Below are 17,520 nucleotides of genomic sequence, written 5' to 3' on the forward strand. Positions count from 1 at the left end.
GCTAGGTGAATTTTCTCCTATAATTTGGTTATGCTTGTCGAATATAATCAAAGAAAATAAACAAGTAGAAGAAGAAATTGAGGTCAGCATTGTGAAATGTATGCTTAGTAAGTTGGACCACGATGCCGTTGCCAATGGAGATGGCATCATCCAGGAGGAGGAGAAGATAATAAGTAGTAATAATAATTCTGGTCATCTCTTTGCTGCGCTCTTGGAAAGGCTCAACCAACATTTATCACACAAAGGAAACAAAATCACGAACCAGACGCTGTTTGCTGGTTAAAATGCGAGATCTTGAATCTGTTTGCTGGTCTGAAAATATTCTTGTTGCTGTGTGGCTTCTTTTTAATTGAATTTTTTGGTGTCAGCAAGGATTTGGGTTGCAGCAATGGAGGGTTGTGGAGGAAGGAGAGGGTTGTGGATGAAATTCTGAATTTATCCTCACTCTTGACAGAAAATTTAACAGATTTGACGGAAGGACTATTGGTGCAACATAGCACCTAAACCCTAAACCCTAAACCCAACTAATAATTGAATTGAGGGATCAAAGTGTAACTACGGGTATAGTTGAGGGACTATTGCTGTGAATAACCCTTTTTTATATAACAAAAACAGTAATATAGCCGCTCGGCTACACTTTTTTTTTAACCCGAGTATAGCCGGACGGCTATACTATTTATAATATAAAAAAAACCACCGCCTGGCGCCTAGAGCCTGTCTCATCGTGTTTATAATAAAAATGCAGCCGCGCGGCTATACCGTTTTTATTAAAAAAAACCACGAGTATAGCCGTATTTATATAAAAAAAGGGACCCGGCTGGCGCCTAGCGCCCGCTTCGGCATGAGTCAAAAACAGTATATCCGTGCGGCTATACTATTTTTTTTAATTTTATAATTAAAAACGTAGTTTACATTAATTTTCTGGCAAAGCTTACAACGCTGTTTACATTAATTTCCTACTACAAACCAAAATTTGTATCAGATATAGTTATATATAATGTATAAATTCACTAAATAGGTAAAAAGAAACCAAAATTTCTCATGTTCAGCACATTCACACAAAGAAAGAAGAATGCTATATAGATTTTTGTTTGATGTCAAAATCTCTTCAAACTCATTTTTTCGTCTACCAAAGCTAAATAAAAAACATCAGTGAAATGCCACGCACTGTTAGGTTCGTCATCACCTCCTTTCAGAACATACCAGAGATTTCTTAACAAGCTAATCAGAGATATCAACAAGACTCAAAGTCATAACTCAGTACTGCTACCAAAATTCAAGTTGCCGTCTACGCATAAATTCACAGAAAAGGTGCCCATGAACCACTATTCTCCAGTTACAGATCACTAAACTAACCTGAAGAAAATCATGCCTTTCTTTTTTATTAGCAGAATTGAAAACTAAAGACAGAACAAAATTGAAAGACAAGTCAACTGAAACTTAAAAGTTTTTTTCATTTTCTTTGCTCACTATATATTGCTTTTTCATAAAGCTCGTAGAAACTTAGGATAAAATCTTTTTAGTCTCTCTTCCAAGTTCCAAAGCAATCCTATTAACATAGCTGAGACCAATAATGCCACTCATAACTCTCAAAAATCAATTTAACTTGACACATAGGAATACCTCTTAAAACATTTAAACATAATTCTTCATGTATGCCCTGAACAGAATAAAGCACATGCTTGCTAAATTTACTAGAATACAGATTTATAATTATAAATAAGCACTGTTACAACTTTGTCCATGCTTGCTAAAGAGTAAGACTCACAGCTCAATTCAGCATCCTATTCATTACTATCACTTGGTGCACTTACTACACGACCACTTAGAAGTTTAGAACTCAGTGGCTTGCAAAATCAAGAAAACTAGAGGATATCCATTCAGATATGAGCTCCGAAAATGACAAAAGGGTTCTCTTTCAAGGAGAGAAAATGAAAAGTTGTACGCACCAATCCCATAGAAGATTTAGCTTGTAACCACTTTGATAATTTTTTGTACAATGATTTCTTGATGTCTAGCGTGATCCCGGAAGGCCTACAAGGCAAAACATGGTTTGACCAGTAGAAAACAAAAAACAAATGAAGGAAATTTTATAAATCAAATGTTTACACCAGAGAGAGAGAGAGAGAGAGAGAGAGAGAGATCATGCAGAACAAATATCATATATTTATCATACCAAAGTGTACTTCCAAGAAGAATTTGATGTCAGCTTCTTTCTGTCCGTTCAGAAGCTGGTCCTGCTGCAGCAAGAAGAATTTGATCACAATGTTAACTTGAATATTGTGGCCAATGCATCTACCATTGATTCACAATCTGCAGGAAACCGAAGTGCACAAATTAGACCTAAAAATTTGGGATGAAGTGGAGCAAGGCAAGGTCACTAAACCCTTCTCTGCCATTTCAATGTCATGTAGCTTAAAACATGCATTTCGATCATTAATGCCTTGTGTAATTCAAGGTACTGAGACCAGTTTGAAAATCAAAGGGACTGCACTATAGTACTATTAGCTACTATATTTTTTCACATCAGAACAATACTAAAATAAAAATTAAACAAATCACTGCTCTTATTTAATTAAGAATCATGCAAAACCATGTGGAAAAGATGAAATTTTTGACCATCTGTTTGTACGATGTCTTATTTAATTGGCCAATTTTGATGAGTAGAAATATTGAAAGCAAGTGTTCATTTGTAATGTCCCCCTGATATGTCCCCTAGTGAAATCAAGAGCAAATCCTCAAGACCAATCGAAGATTCAAAAATATATAATACCAACCTCAAGATCGCAATCTTTGGGGTCCGAGTTCTTTATCTCAATCCGGCAATTATCAACCCCCATACCATCTGAAGCTGAAAGCAAATGCTCACCTCAAATGCTGCCATGTTTTCTCTATAGTGGTTGAATTTCCAGGCAAAAAGAGAGAAGCCATAACAATAACCCAGAATAGTAAAATCCAACCCCTTTGACAATTCTCCAGCGTGAGACATATGGCCGCGCGGCTATACTCGGGTATATTTTTATTTTTAAAAAATAGTCTAGCCGCGCGGCTTTACCAGGGTAATTTTTTTTTATTTAAAAAAAGGTCCGGCCGTGCGGCCATACTTGTTTTGACACGTGGGCACCTAATCGCTAGGCGGGTCCCTTTTTCTTTTTTTATAAATTGTATAGCCGTGCGGCTATAGTCCCGATTATTTTTCAAAATAGTATAACCGCGCGGCGATACTCGGGGGGTTTTTTTTTAATCGTATAGCCGCGCGGCTATACTCGGGTTTTTAAAATAGTATATCCGCCGGCCTTACTCGGTTTTTTTTCCCCAAAATACTATAGCCGGTCGGCTATACTATTTATTCAGGAAAAATAAAAAAGGTCCCAAGTATAGCCGCGCGGCTATACGATTTATTAAAAAAATTACAGACAGAAAGCTCACAGTATATCACACCAATCCTATTCCTCCTAACCCGTTACTTTCATTCAAAACCCAGAACAAATATAGCCGCGCGGCGAAGGTGAAGGCTCAGTAAAAGTAAAGTTGAAGAATTGTTGGCTTTTGGCGCCTTATCCCTCTTCCCACCGCATATCCATAACTTTGCACAAAACCATCAAAATTGAATTTGACCCATTAAAGCTCATCCAAAGTTTCCACTTTGACTCTCAAATTTTTCATTACCAAGTTCAAGATTGCCTCTCTTTCTTCATCCATGGCTATGCCCCAAAACCTCAAACCCACTATCACACCATTCCTAACCTCCCCTTCAGTTTCATTCAAAACCCAGAACAGCTCACTCTTCTTTGGCACAATTACTTCAACAAGTGACAACTACAGAACCCAGCCACCACCATTTTCATTCAAAACTTGCACTAACTCACAATTCTTCAGCACCAGAAGACTGTTCCTCCCTTCAGTTTCTGGCATCTGGGATGCCTTAACTAGCGGTAATAATGCGCGTGAAGCCGTTGCCGCGATTCGCCGTGGAATGGTACTCTTTAGGCAGGTAAAATCTGATCCTTGTTCCGTCCAATGATCCAATGCTGTTTTCTAAATTTCTCTTGACACCACACTTACATGTTCTCATAGTTTGGCATTAAAAGTTTACAACTTTGTTATTTGTTAAGGGTGATGTTTCAGGGTCTGTAGCAGAATTTGACAAGGCAATTGAGTTGGATCGTCGCCAACAGGCATGTGAGTCTGATTGTAGCTCTTGATAATTACTTTTTTGGTGGTTTTTGGGATATGAATTGTTGAATTAAGTTACATAGTGTTGGCTATGGTTGTTATCAGATCTTTGGCAAAGGGGACTATCGCTTTACTATCTTGATAGGTACTAGTTCTTTGATGGTTCTTGTTTCCACATTATTTTTGTTAGGTACTGAAATAATTAAATGTAGACAAAATTAAAAAGTGTGTCACTTTAGCCTTAGATCTGTCATTGGAATAAAATTAAAAATTAAGGATTCCTTTCTACAGGAAAACATGAGGATAAAATGTTAAATTTCGATTCGGTTAAGGTGCATGTCAAGAACTAAACTGGGTATCTTTATGCACAGGTTTGAAGAAGGGGCAGAGCAGTTCCGATTAGATGTTGCCCAGAATCCAAATGATACAGAGGAGTCGATTTGGTGCTTTCTATGTGAAGCTCAATTATATGGGACTAGTGAAGCAAGGGAACGATTTCTTGAGGCAAGTTAGTGACACCAAGGACACTGTCATTCCTTATAGGAAGGTTTCTGATCCAGAAAGTTTTTTATTTTATTTATCTGAGGAAGATTATGGATGAAGCTAAACTAGGCTTTGAGCTTTAACTTTGAGCCAGTGACTTTTGGCCATCTATAGGAGCAAGCATAACCAAGTATATTTACGAGTCAATGTGTAATTCTAGCTGACACTTTTTAAGGTGCTTTTTACTCCCATGTATTGAGTGAAAGGTTGAATGAAGTTCTTCTAACTACATACTAGATGAATGCAGGTTGGCCAAGATCCAAGACCTGTTATGCGAGACGCCTATAACATGTTTAAAGATGGTGGTGATCCAGAAAAGGTGTTGACTGAGAAATTTCTTTTTTGACCAAACATTTCTTATTTGAGCTTGCTAGTTGTGTAGTTCATAAGGTTAGAAAGGCATCTCTCCCAATATATATCCTCATGTCTCTCTAGGTGTGCTTACTGGATGGCTTTTATCAGTTTATATGAGATGTTGAGAATGCAGCTCTCTTTTGCTTCATGCTTTCTGTGGAATACTCATGCCTGCGGACCATTTTCCAGCCGGAGGTTAATTGGAGTAGCTGAAAGTTGTTTAAGAACTCATTAACATTTTACGGGACTGAATGCTTTAATGGTCTTTAGATAATTTTCTGTTTATTATATAGGCCCGTCTAGTTGCACTAATACAAAGAATTTCCTCTGACATAAGTGATTGTTCTTATTGCCTAGCTTGTTGCAGCATTTTCGAAAGGCCGAGAGAGTGATTACTTCTACGCTTCTTTATATGCTGGGCTTTATTATGAAAGTCAGGTTTGTTTTAAACTATAATATCTTTCTGTTAGATGCTCCTTTGGTGTCACATGTTGTATGTCAAATGTTCTTTAAATTTGATACTTTCGATTAAGAACTGATGCTGAGACATTGCTGGCTGAACTTATAGCTTGAAACTAATTGCCTATGTCTAGACAATTGATGACTTGCTATTTTTCACCTATGCAGAAGAAAACTGATGCCGCCGAACTTCATATCGTTGCTGCATATCAGTCTCCTTATGGACAAAGGTTTGAAGTATAAACTAATTTTTAAGTAAATCAGTTGAGTAACCATTCAACAACATAAAATCTAATTTCCTTACTCTTGTCAGATCTGATGACTACATGGCTTCTCTAGCCAAAGTTCATTGTCTTTGTCGAAAGTGGAGTTTGAATTGAAGTCTTTGGCTCAAGCTCAGTCAATCTTATGTTCAAGTTGGTTTATCATGTGTTCTAATGCTCATATTATTGTAAGGCATTGTTGTTCGGTGAAGTGGGTGCAGCGGCAACCTAAATATTGTTCGAGAGTGTAAAGTCCACATCGGAAACTTGACACAATATATGTATACTTAGTGATTCCAATACTAGTAACACCGAGACTTTATGTGTTAAAATTCACACCATTGGGGACAAATATGTCTGTTGTACTAAGTTGTGTCCGACTTGTCCAATATTCATAGCTAAACGAATCACATGAGCTTTCTATTTGTGGCCAGACAAATCACATGAGCCTGTGCCATTGCTAATCAAGTTAAATGATGCAACTACCACAATTGTTAAGTCAACCTTGCAATTTTTTTTCTTTGTGAGTTATCATTTAAGCTGCACAATCTAGCCGTGCACGACAAAGTGTGGGACATAATTTATGAACGTTACTTTTCTTCTAAGTATTATCTTTTTAGTGGGTGGAATAATAGAATCTCCAACAACAACCCTCATGCCATATTTTACTAATTATACTTAATTATATATTTTAATTTAATCTCTCAGAGAAATGCATAATTAATGAGTTTGCCCACTATAAACCCTTTTCAGCATATTCGCAGAGGTAAGCACAAAAAATATGAATATTCTTTTCAAGTGATCCTTCCATGGGGATATGCCATATGCAACAGCAAATTGTACACTCTTCATGACAATATTAAATTACCAAAATGTCCTACTTCATTCATGAAAATGGATTTTTAAGGAATGAGGTTATAATGAAGCCAAAATGTTCAAGGGGTATTTTTGGCAATGTAACGTATAACATGTCCATGATTACAAATATCATATCCATACAAATAGGATATAATACGTAAATAAATTCAATTAGTTTTTACTATTTTCCTTTCTTAAAGAAAATATTAATTTCGACCCTCCTTGTGACCACTAAACTTACCCAAAACTTCATGCTATCTACTTTAGCTCCTGCCACGTGTAATTGCACACTAGTCTATACCTCAGGACGACACGTGTTGTTAAAATATCTAAACTACATGAAAAATCCATGTCGCTACGGGTCACCCAGAGCCGCCTTCTTCAATTTCCCGGTATGAAAATACACGAAACGCCGGGACTTCTGTAAACTATAAAAACCGCTTCCTTTCTTCTCTGTCAAAGCTCTTCTCTCTTAATTTCTTTCTTTTGGGTTTTCGTAAAAAACCGAAAGTCACTCACTTTCTCTGGTTTTCAAGGATATGCAAGAGCTGAGTTTATTGAGATTTCAAGCAAAAGAATTAGCTGATGTCGTCGGAGAAGCTCATTGCAAATGGTGCGGTACAATCCGAGGCAATGAATATGAATGCGGCATCTTTCTCCTTCACGCCGATTTTCGAAGAGTTGCCAGTGGCCACCATTGTATCGGTGTCGCGGCCCGATACCGGAGATATCAGCCCCATGCTTCTGTCTTACACCATTGAGTTTCAATACAAACAGGCATGCTCTCTCTTTCTCTGTATATGTATCTCTGTTTACAGCTTAGGATGATTGTTTTATTTTTATTTTTAGAAGATCATCCAGCTACTGGTTTTAAATTGCAGACTGACGTTGACTTTAGATAAATGTTTTGGGTACTTCATTGATGAATTTCCAATTTTGTCTTGTGACAATTCACAAACTCTTAACTGGCCCGGTGGTTTCGAAATGTCGTTATGCCATGCTAAAAGATTTGTTTTGTATTCCTCTTCAACAGTTCAAGTGGCGGCTGCTGAAGAAAGCATCACAAGTTCTCTATTTACATTTTGCTTTGAGGAAGCGCGCAATAATTGAGGAGTTTCATGAGAAACAAGAGCAGGTTTGCCAATTGTATTTGATATCTCCCTGTCATTCTTGATTGTTTGGAACATTTATGAGCCTGCGGACTTGCCCCAGTTTTCCTTCTTATGCCTAATCTGCACCATATACCGGATGCAACATTTGATCAGTAGAGGAATTTTTTTAATCTGTATTTGGCCTAATCTTTATATAATTTCCCTGGGAACTTTGCACGAAAGGTGAAAGAATGGCTTCATAGCATAGGAATAGTAGATCAGACGGCAGTAGTGCAAGATGATGATGAACCGGATGATGGGGCTGTTCCTGTACATAATGAAGAAAGTGTTAGAAACAGGTGATTTCTGACTTCATAGTGCTTGGTCCAAATTTAGGTCTTAACACCATAGTACTTCTGATTTTCTGAATTTGGTTGCTATGCAGATACGTTCCGTCGCGTGCTGCTTTGCCCATCCTCCGTCCAGCACTAGGAGGGCAGCAGTACATTTCGGACAGAGCAAAGGTGGCAATGCAGGGTTATTTGAATCATTTTCTGGGAAACATGGATCTAGTAAATTCTCGAGAGGTGTGTGAACTCCATTTTTATTAGTGCTGTCATTTGTTGGTACTCATTTTCAGATTTATTACAAGAAGTGGTTTCGAATTGTAGGTCTGCAAATTTTTGGAGGTCTCGAAGCTCTCCTTTTTACAGGAGTATGGACCAAAGCTGAAAGAAGGTTATGTAATGGTGAAGCATCTACCAAAAATTGCAGGGGCTGATTCTGATGTGAACTCTTTTGCGTCCCTTTGTCTTGGTATCTGTAGCAACAACTGGCAAAAGGTTTTGTCAATGGCCTTTTATTCCTTTGCTTGTTTATTTCCGTATAATCAAACTATGTTTGCTTACAATTTGTCTAATTCTTTGTAGGGAATGGTATTTTGTATTATCGTGTTTTTCTTTGTCCAATTGCAGGTGTGGGCTGTTTTAAAGCCTGGGTTCCTGGCCTTACTAGAGGATCCTTTTGACACTGAACTTTTAGACATAATCGTTTTCAATGTACTGCCAACCTCAAATGAAAATGCATGCTCGCAAATATATTTGGCTAATCAAATAAAGGAACGCAATCCTTTACGTTATACATTAAGGGTGAGCTGTAGTTTTAATTTACTTTTATATTGGTTACACGTGGCTTGTTTATTATGAGGATAGCTTCAAATCTGTTAGATACACTTTTATGTGCTTTGAGCATCTTTAGCTTAATTCCTTCTTATATAAGTGTTTGCTGTTTTCCTATTTAGAACAGCTATTGTATAGTTCTATTCAATTCTCTGACGACCACTTTGATTTGTAAATGTCTAAAGGTTGCATGTGGAAATCAAAGCTTAAGGTTAAGAACCACTAGCAATGCTAAAGTAAAAGATTGGGTTGCTGCAATTAATGATGCTGGTTTAAGGCCTCATGAAGGTTGGTGTCATCCTCATCGCTTTGGTTCCTTTGCTCCTCCAAGGGGTTTGACTGACGATGGGAGTCGAGCTCAATGGTTTGTAGACGGCCAAGCAGCATTTGAAGCTATTGCTTCTTCTGTTGAAGCTGCAAAATCAGAGGTTTGTTTCTTGCGTTGTTTACACCAGTTAAAGTGCATTTCTAGTGATTATACGACTCAACATAGAATGTTTGCTTCCAGATATTCATCACTGGCTGGTGGCTTTGCCCAGAACTGTATCTAAGACGTCCTTTTCAGAGTAATTCATCTTCTCGGCTTGATGCATTACTATATGAAAAGGCTAGGCAAGGAGTTCAGGTGCAAACATTCATTCTCTCTCGTTCTTGGTATTTACTTGTTTTAGTTAGGTGGTAATTTGACATTTATGTCTGGGATCTTTAACTCCACTAATGATTTATATGCAGATTTACATTCTTCTCTACAAGGAGGTTGCTCTTGCTTTAAAGATCAACAGTTCGTACAGTAAGAAATTGCTTTCTAACATTCATGAGAATGTGAGAGTATTGCGCTATCCAGACCGTTTTCCCACAGGAATTTATTTGTGGTATGCTCTTTCTGGATTGATTCATCTTAGTTATTTTATCTCATGTCAAGATTGAATTAAAAAACTCTCCAAGTTTATTTGATTAACTTGCTTTTGGTTGGCTTTCATGATAATGCTCCATAAATTATCTACGAAAACGTACAGGTCACATCATGAAAAACTTGTCATTGTTGATTACCAGATTTGCTTCATTGGAGGACTAGATTTGTGCTTCGGCCGCTATGACACAGTTGAACACAAAGTGGGTGACTGCCCTGCTCATATATGGCCAGGAAAGGACTACTATAATCCAAGGTATTTCTCTGTTTTTTTTCTAGAAAAATTATCAGTATAGTTTTCTAGACCAAAGGGGATATCAAATATGTCATTGTCGCTTCATTCAGAGAATCTGAACCAAATTCTTGGGAAGACACAATGAAAGATGAATTGGAGCGTGAAAGATTTCCGCGTATGCCATGGCATGATGTCCAATGTGCCCTTTGGGGGCCTCCTTGTCGTGACATTGCCAGGCACTTTGTTCAGCGCTGGAACCATGCTAAGGTTGATTTTCTGCTAGTGCTGGTCTTGTGGAGACATTTTCTATTTTAAGAAAGTAAATTTGCTAACTTAATGAACCATCTTGTAGAGAAACAAAGCTCCAAATGAACAAACCATTCCACTACTTATGCCTCAACACCACATGGTCATCCCTCATTACATGGGAAGAAGTAGAGAGATAGACGTTGAAAAGAAAAACAAAGAAGAAACCCCGAACTCCTTTTCTCCGCTATCACCGCTGCAGGATATTCCATTGCTTTTGCCTCAAGAAGCTGATGGTTTAGATGCTCCTATTGTAGACAAAAAGCCAAGCGCCCTGGACTTGAACCATAATCTTCTTGACCAGCCAACCGATGGTTTATACACAGATTTGCAGATGGAAGGTTTTGTAGATGACCTTCATTCTATTGATCTCAAAAGTGAAACAAATTTAAATATGGTGGCACAATCTGGCTCGACAACTTCAAATGAAGGGTTGGAAAGTCCAGAGGAACATGATCATGCTGTTGCTGCTGATGATTCTGCACAAATAGGTCCTCGTACTGCATGCCATTGTCAGGTTAAGGCTGTCTCTTGGATACCTTGAATTTAGTTTTCTAAAATTTCAAGATTTACCAAGTGTTTATATAGTTCTACTAATAAATATGCAATGTTTAGGTTGTCAGAAGTGTGAGCCAGTGGTCTGCTGGATCTAGTCAGGCTGAAGATAGCATACACAAAGCTTATTGTTCTCTCATTGAGAAAGCAGAACATTTTGTCTATATTGAGGTTTCAGTGTTGCCTCTGGAGCATTCTGATTTTATAGTAATCATATAACATCCTGCTTTGAAAAACGTGCCTCTAGTCACCTAGATGCTGTTCGAAGTACTGATTTTTGGTGCTTATGCTGATCGTTTTGCTATTTCGTTTGCTGTTTGCTTCCAGAATCAATTCTTCATATCAGGTCTTTCAGGGGATGAGATTATACAGAATCGTGTCCTGGAAGCATTGTACAGGCGTATTAAGCTAGCACACAAGGAACAAAAGTGTTTTAGGGTGATCATTGTCATACCACTCTTACCTGGCTTTCAGGTACCCATTGGTTTATTTTCTTAATTTTATCAAGCATGTCCTTTTGCTGTGAATTTTGGTAACAGTGTTTTCCTTTTCTTTTAATAATGGATAACACATAATAGGGTGGTGTGCACGATGGTGGTGCAGCTACTGTTAGAGCCCTAATGCATTGGCAGTATCGAACTATTAGCTGGGAAAAACATTCAATACTGCATAATCTAAAACTTTTGCTTGGTCCTAAGACACATGATTACATTTCTTTCTATGGTCTGAGGTCATATGGCAGACTTTTCGAAGGTGGCCCCTTGTCCACAAGTCAGGTACTTTTCTGCATTCAAATGAACTTCAATTTTGGCCCATGAAACCTTCACTTGTTTTTATCATCTATTCTCCTTGTTATTCAGGTTTATGTACACAGCAAAGTGATGATAATAGATGATTGTGTTGCCTTGATCGGATCGTCTAATATTAACGACAGAAGTCTGCTTGGATCAAGAGACTCTGAGGTATAATCTCTCTTTTTTAGGCAATAAGCTTTTCAGCATGTTTAATGCATTTCGTTGGTTCTTTTTCGAGGCACTTCTACTTTGTAGTTATACTTAGATAATTGTAGTTTTCCTGAAGTTTGGATAAAAAGAAATCCTGCAGACGCATTACCAATGGACTCTGTTATATATTTGTTGCAGATTGGTGTAGTAATTGAAGATAAAGAGTTTCTTGAATCATCTATGAATGGACAGCCTTGGAAGGCCGGAAAATTTGCTTATAGTCTTAGGTGCTCTCTGTGGTCTGAGCACCTGGGTCTTCATGCAGGGGAGGTATTCTTTGCTTGCTTCTTTTCACTTTTGACGGAAAGTAGGAAAAACTTAAAGAGCCTGCCTCTGGATACAAATTCAGGGTCATTTTTTTCAATAATTTTTCTTTAATGATTCATCTACATCTTCCTCAGTTAAATATTTAATATTAACATTGTTTTGTTGAATCTGAATTCCTTCAGATAAATCAAATCAGTGATCCTGTGTCAGACACAACATACAAAGATCTGTGGTTAGCAACTGCAAAGGTGATGAAAGTTTGCAATTTCGATCACTATTTCATGTTTCTCACGGTTAGCCTTTTTTTTCTTTTCATCTCTTCTCCCTTACTTAATTACAGTATCTCTAATATTTTACAGGAAAATTCAATTATTTACCAAGATGTCTTTTCTTGTATTCCGAATGATTCTATACACTCAAGGTACAATACTACTCAAGGTTTTGTATTTTTGTTTTTTTGCTCTATGCTCTCTTAAAATCTCTATCTTTGCCATCAACTACAGAGCTGCTCTCAGACAATGCATGGCTCATCAGAAAGAGAAACTTGGGCACACCACAATTGATTTGGGGATAGCCCCTGAGAAGATACAGTCCTGTGAGAATGGAGAGGTGAAAGAAACAGATCCAATGGAAAGATTGAAGCATGTAAGGGGACATCTTGTTTCCTTCCCTTTAGAGTTTATGCAACAAGAAGATTTGAGACCAGTGTTCAATGAAAGTGAATTTTATACATCCCCTCAAGTTTTTCGTTAGGTATGATTCCATTAAGGCCAGGAGGCACAAGAAAAAAATGTAAAAATAGATGTATATAAATAGTACATAATTCCATTTGTTTACATACAATTGTACATAATTCCACACAAAGATTGACAGATTTATTAGCAATAGAGAAGCACCAATGCTGACCAAATTCATGCAAATAAACTTATTTACCGTACAGGACTGAGTGCTATAGTTGTAAATATGTTACATTTCTTTTTCTTTTTCTTTTTTCTTTTTATAACTATTTTTTTTTTTTTTCTATTATGAATCATTTTATAAGTAAATGAAGAAAATACCAGTCAATGATTTTCATTGAAAGCATTATCACCGGCATAATAATAACTACACTTCTCTTCCTTTGGGTTGAAAACCCAACATGTTCAGAACTCAAGCTTTGGAACAGATACTAAATGACTGGATATAAGAAAAGCTGTTAAACTGTGTACATAATTCTACCTCATAGCATTTGCTACATAGTCTATTCAAACTGCGTCAAGTGCTTTAGTTTTGTGGAATTTTGTATTCAGGTCTCAGTCTACCGTCTACCGGTTGCATAGGTCCTCAAAGAAGGGGACTGTGTGAGACCATCAGGAGCAACTGTTGTATTTTGGTTTCCATTCTTCTGTTGCATTCTTCTCCTCGCCATGTAGCCTCTAATCCACGGCGTCACATCCTCACTGAACTTGATCATGATAAAGAAGATAATCCGGTAGACGACAATCATGCTCAAGATGACACTGAGGTCTATCCATTTTGATCTGCTGGTGTCAATCTGGAACACATTTTCCAGAATGTACTCACCAGGTATCTTAGGAAGATCTGGTGACTGGTTGTCGAAAACTAAGCCGCTCAGGTCATTCTGATATTGCCCCTGAAGGTGAAACATGTTTCATATTCATCAATTTTTGTGTGCCTTATTTCATCGATGAGTAATTCTTAAACAGCAACTGTTGAAAGGGTTTTACCTGTAAAGCCCAGAAGTGGAAGCTGATGTATGACATAGGGTAACGCCAGACGGGCTTTGGGATGTCATTTGGGAGCCTGAAGTACCCAGAGACTAGCATGAAGATACCCTGACATGCGAAGAAAACCATACAATTCATCAATCATATATACAAGACATGAAAATGGCTAAAGTACTGATGTACTATCAAGCAGTGGATGAGTCTTCTGTGATACAAACCTGAATTCCAGCCCCTATGATAATGCCCATGAGGAAGTTGGGGACGATACTGGCTATGGCCATCATCAAGCTCTCAACTACAGTGACACTTGCATAAAGGCAGAGCACAAAGAATAGATAATGCTCGAAGCCCGGGTGGAGACGGACCATGTAGTAACAAACTGTTCCCGCGAGAAAGGTGATCAGTATCAGGAATGGCATTGCAGAGAGTGTGTTGCTGATGACAAATGCAGTAACACCATAGTGGCCATTCAGCCTCTCTCTTTGGAAAACCTGGGAAAGTTGTGGTACAGAGTTAGACTAAATATCATTTTAAGTAAATATTTAGAGCTATTTGTTCCTTGGGTGGGACTATGGAACATACCTTCATATCTTCTACGAATGAAGGAAACCCACCGATGGACATGAACGTGACGAAACCAAATACAAAAGATGCACATGAACCCCTTGCCTGTTTCATAAAATAAAACAGAGAGAAAAAGTGTTAGTGCATGAATGAACTTCCAAATAGATGGTACTAATTAGCAAGCAATACATACCAGAATCGAACTGTAACCCGTTCCCACATTCAAATAGATGGTTCCAATACAGATTGTGACAACAATGTAAATAACGAGCCTGAGCCAGTAATAGCCAAAGTCCCTTGACATGTTGATAAATGAACGCTTGGACAATGTAAAAGCCTGCATCAAGAAACTAGCCTGACTTCCTCCAGAATCTAGCACAGTTCCTTTCTGCATCATATGGGAAACAAAATTCATATTGTTGTTAAACTCCTTTACCAATAAGTAATTGGATAAATGAAGAATTATTTAATACATCCCACTTTATATAAACACTTACAACTTTGGATATCTCTTCAACTTTTTCTCTAGCTGCATAAGAGTATTGAGAAGTACGGTAGGAGTCTATAAGAACTCTTATAGCTTCAGCGGTGGTAATCTTCTCCAGAGGATCATCACTTGCCTCAAACTGATAATGACAAAAGACAAGTTTTGGATTTTATCAGAGTTCAAATTTACTGCTTCAAAGTGCAAAAAGAGGACGGCAAAAACAAATTTGTTCCTTTAAAGTTTTAAGGATTTCCCTTCATAGGAGTAGTATGATTATTACTTTATCATAGGATGGACGATATGTATGAAGGTATAACCACTATCAATTGTTTAACAATAACATTTGAAGTTACATAACAAAGAGATATAAAAGAAAAAGTTTCTAAACATACCCTGAGTTTCATGGACCCTTTCAATGTGGCCTTTACTTTATCGAAGTCAGAGTTTACGCATCTAAGAAAATGATCAGAAGGGTTCCTCAAAGCCGGGCAGGGAAATCCAGCTTGTGCAAAGAACTGAAAACACCAATCAATGAACGTAAGAGCTCCATTATATTTACATAAAATCAACTAATATATGTATATAAGGCAAAGACTAAGGGTTCTTGCCTCGTATGCATCCGACGCCTGACCAAAATAAACAGTTTTGCCACTAGAAAGCAAGTACAATTGATCAAATAGTTCAAAGACTTCACTACTTGGCTGGTGAATTGAGGCTATGACAGTCCTTCCGTCTCGTGCTAGGGCACGTAGTGTCTGAGTCACGAAAAATGCCGAAGCACTGCCACAAAAAAACCAAATGATCATTAAGAATCAACCCTACAACAGAATAATGCAGGGTACTGGAAACCAATTAACTAGAAGTCATACATTTTTTTTAATAGAAGTGGAGGTTAAACTCACAAGAATATTCAATTTCAATAACCACATATACCAGACAGAATGAAAACAAGACCACATATACCTATCAAGTCCACTGGTTGGCTCATCAAGGAAGAGCAGTCTAGGCCTCGTCAAGATTTCAAGAGCAATGCTGACCCTTCTCTTCTCTCCCCCACTGATCCCACGCAAATGCCAGTTTCCAATAACTGTGTCTGCGCAATCCTGCAAACCCATCTCTATGATTGTGCTCTCAATCAGCGCTCTCTTTTCTGACCAAGACATCTTATCGGGCAGCCTTAATCTAGCTGAATACGAAATGGTTTCTCGTACCGTTAAGGTTCCAATCAAATTGTCATCTTGGGTCACATAGGCCTAATTAATTTGCAAAACATCCATACAAACAACATCAATATGTTACATGTACAATTATAGCCTGCCTACCTAGCTTGATCAAACATAATACTAAGTTGAAATAAACAATCCCAAAATCAAGTGAACAAAATGGTGATGAGCACAATTCACAGAAAAACATAATTAAAAACAAACAAAGAAACAGAGATTATTACTCACAGCAGTGCCAAAAGAGAGCTTTCTTTTGCGGCCATTGAGGAGGATGGTGCCAGAGAGGAAAGCATTGGCCGCCAAGCGACTAGAGAGAGCATCAAGTAAAGTTGATTTGCCAGAACCAGAAGGACCCATGAGAGCTGTGAAGGTTCCGGGCTCAGCATAACCAGTTAGACCCTCCAACACCTTCTGTGTCTCGCCGTTGCTCAGAGTCACCGTCACCGTCAGATCCTTCCAAGTAAGCCTGGCAGAAACATCCCCTACAATTTCAAGACTGGCCTTCTCCCTCCACAAAGTCTCACTCAGAGGGCTCAACCCACCAACTACAACCCCATTCCCTGAGGGTTTGCTTGCCTCTATCTCCATTATAGAATGACCTGCTGCTGAGTTCCTTGTTTTCTCTGTTTCATGTGCCATTGTTAATTTGTAGCAAGCTAGCTTAGCTTAGCTTAGCTTAGCTAGCTTGAAACGAACCAATTAGTCCTTCAAAAAATAGAGGTACTGAAGCAATGAATTCTGATATTACGAACAACCCATAAGAGCTTGCTGCTTATGTTTAAGAAGGAAGATGAGGAAACAAAGATGTGAATGAAGAAATGAGAGTTGTATGAGTTTGACTGACAGGTTGCAAAGAAGAGAAATTTCCCATGCAAAAAGAGCCTCAAGCAAGGGACTTTAACTAACTGGAATCTTTTGGTCTCACAATAAAATTATTTCCTGCTTTCCATTTCTGCAAGAGAGTTTGAATCTGAAACAAACCCAAATTCCAACATGAAGCAAGAATGATGATATAGAGAGAACATGATCTATAGTTCTATACAGCTATCTTCTATCCAACAATTAATGGGTTTTGGTAGATATGTTGGTAGGAGCATTTAATACATTAACTAATACCAGAACCGACCCTTATATTAACATTTGGCACATTTCTTCTCTCATAACTTTTTTTTTTTTGTGCATGGAAAATAATCGTGCGCATTGGAAAGGAAACAATGAACATTCAACTTAACAAAACAAGTGGGTTAACGTAGGCATGGGCATATGTGATGATGCGAATGTCAATTTCACCGCCCTATTGGTGCTGTGTATTTTTTTTGG

The 17,520-nt window shown here is 37.9% G+C and overlaps 3 protein-coding genes and 1 long non-coding RNA gene across 5 annotated transcripts; 2 read left to right on the forward strand and 2 right to left on the reverse strand.

Annotated features, from left to right (window-relative positions):
- Positions 1–1,690: 1,690 nt before the first annotated feature.
- On the reverse strand, positions 1,691–2,940 carry LOC148293487 (uncharacterized). The gene is made up of 3 exons (XR_015836767.1): positions 2,778–2,940; positions 2,177–2,313; positions 1,691–2,034 (listed from the first exon to the last, which is right to left on the reverse strand). It is a non-coding gene; the product is annotated as an uncharacterized LOC148293487 (long non-coding RNA).
- A 533-nt stretch (positions 2,941–3,473) lies between these two features.
- On the forward strand, positions 3,474–6,127 carry LOC110762845 (Tetratricopeptide repeat (TPR)-like superfamily protein). The gene is made up of 8 exons (XM_021965542.2): positions 3,474–3,994; positions 4,116–4,182; positions 4,282–4,321; positions 4,548–4,680; positions 4,967–5,038; positions 5,431–5,511; positions 5,701–5,762; positions 5,846–6,127. The coding sequence occupies exons 1-8, from the start codon at positions 3,701–3,703 to the stop codon at positions 5,910–5,912; spliced, it is 816 nt and encodes a 271-aa protein (XP_021821234.2). The 5' UTR covers positions 3,474–3,700; the 3' UTR covers positions 5,913–6,127.
- A 944-nt stretch (positions 6,128–7,071) lies between these two features.
- LOC110762853 (phospholipase D zeta 1-like) lies at positions 7,072–13,042 on the forward strand. Of its 2 annotated transcripts, none has more exons than XM_021965554.2 (20): positions 7,072–7,430; positions 7,687–7,788; positions 7,988–8,103; positions 8,190–8,331; positions 8,416–8,586; positions 8,719–8,892; positions 9,108–9,350; positions 9,431–9,547; positions 9,655–9,794; positions 9,939–10,088; positions 10,178–10,334; positions 10,420–10,890; positions 10,989–11,135; positions 11,256–11,402; positions 11,507–11,704; positions 11,789–11,890; positions 12,071–12,202; positions 12,382–12,447; positions 12,559–12,620; positions 12,703–13,042. In XM_021965554.2, exons 1-20 carry the CDS (start codon positions 7,239–7,241, stop codon positions 12,950–12,952), a joined length of 3,279 nt encoding a protein of 1,092 aa, XP_021821246.2. In that variant the 5' UTR covers positions 7,072–7,238; the 3' UTR covers positions 12,953–13,042. The 2 variants fall into 2 exon arrangements, with proteins under 2 accessions (XP_021821246.2, XP_021821247.2); XM_021965555.2 differs by having other exon boundaries at positions 7,073–7,430; positions 10,989–11,099.
- Positions 13,043–13,245: 203 nt separating this feature from the next.
- Positions 13,246–17,254, reverse strand: ABCG11 (white-brown complex-like protein). Its single transcript, XM_021965592.2, has 10 exons — positions 16,429–17,254; positions 15,941–16,230; positions 15,586–15,757; positions 15,370–15,492; positions 14,988–15,116; positions 14,684–14,878; positions 14,509–14,595; positions 14,145–14,417; positions 13,927–14,034; positions 13,246–13,832 (listed from the first exon to the last, which is right to left on the reverse strand). The coding sequence occupies exons 1-10, from the start codon at positions 16,837–16,839 to the stop codon at positions 13,497–13,499; spliced, it is 2,124 nt and encodes a 707-aa protein (XP_021821284.1). The 5' UTR covers positions 16,840–17,254; the 3' UTR covers positions 13,246–13,496.
- Positions 17,255–17,520: the final 266 nt, after the last annotated feature.

The sequence above is a fragment of the Prunus avium genome, chromosome 6, assembly GCF_965620075.1.
Source record: "Prunus avium chromosome 6, drPruAviu1.hap1.1, whole genome shotgun sequence".
In the NCBI taxonomy this organism is placed as follows: domain Eukaryota; kingdom Viridiplantae; phylum Streptophyta; class Magnoliopsida; order Rosales; family Rosaceae; genus Prunus; species Prunus avium.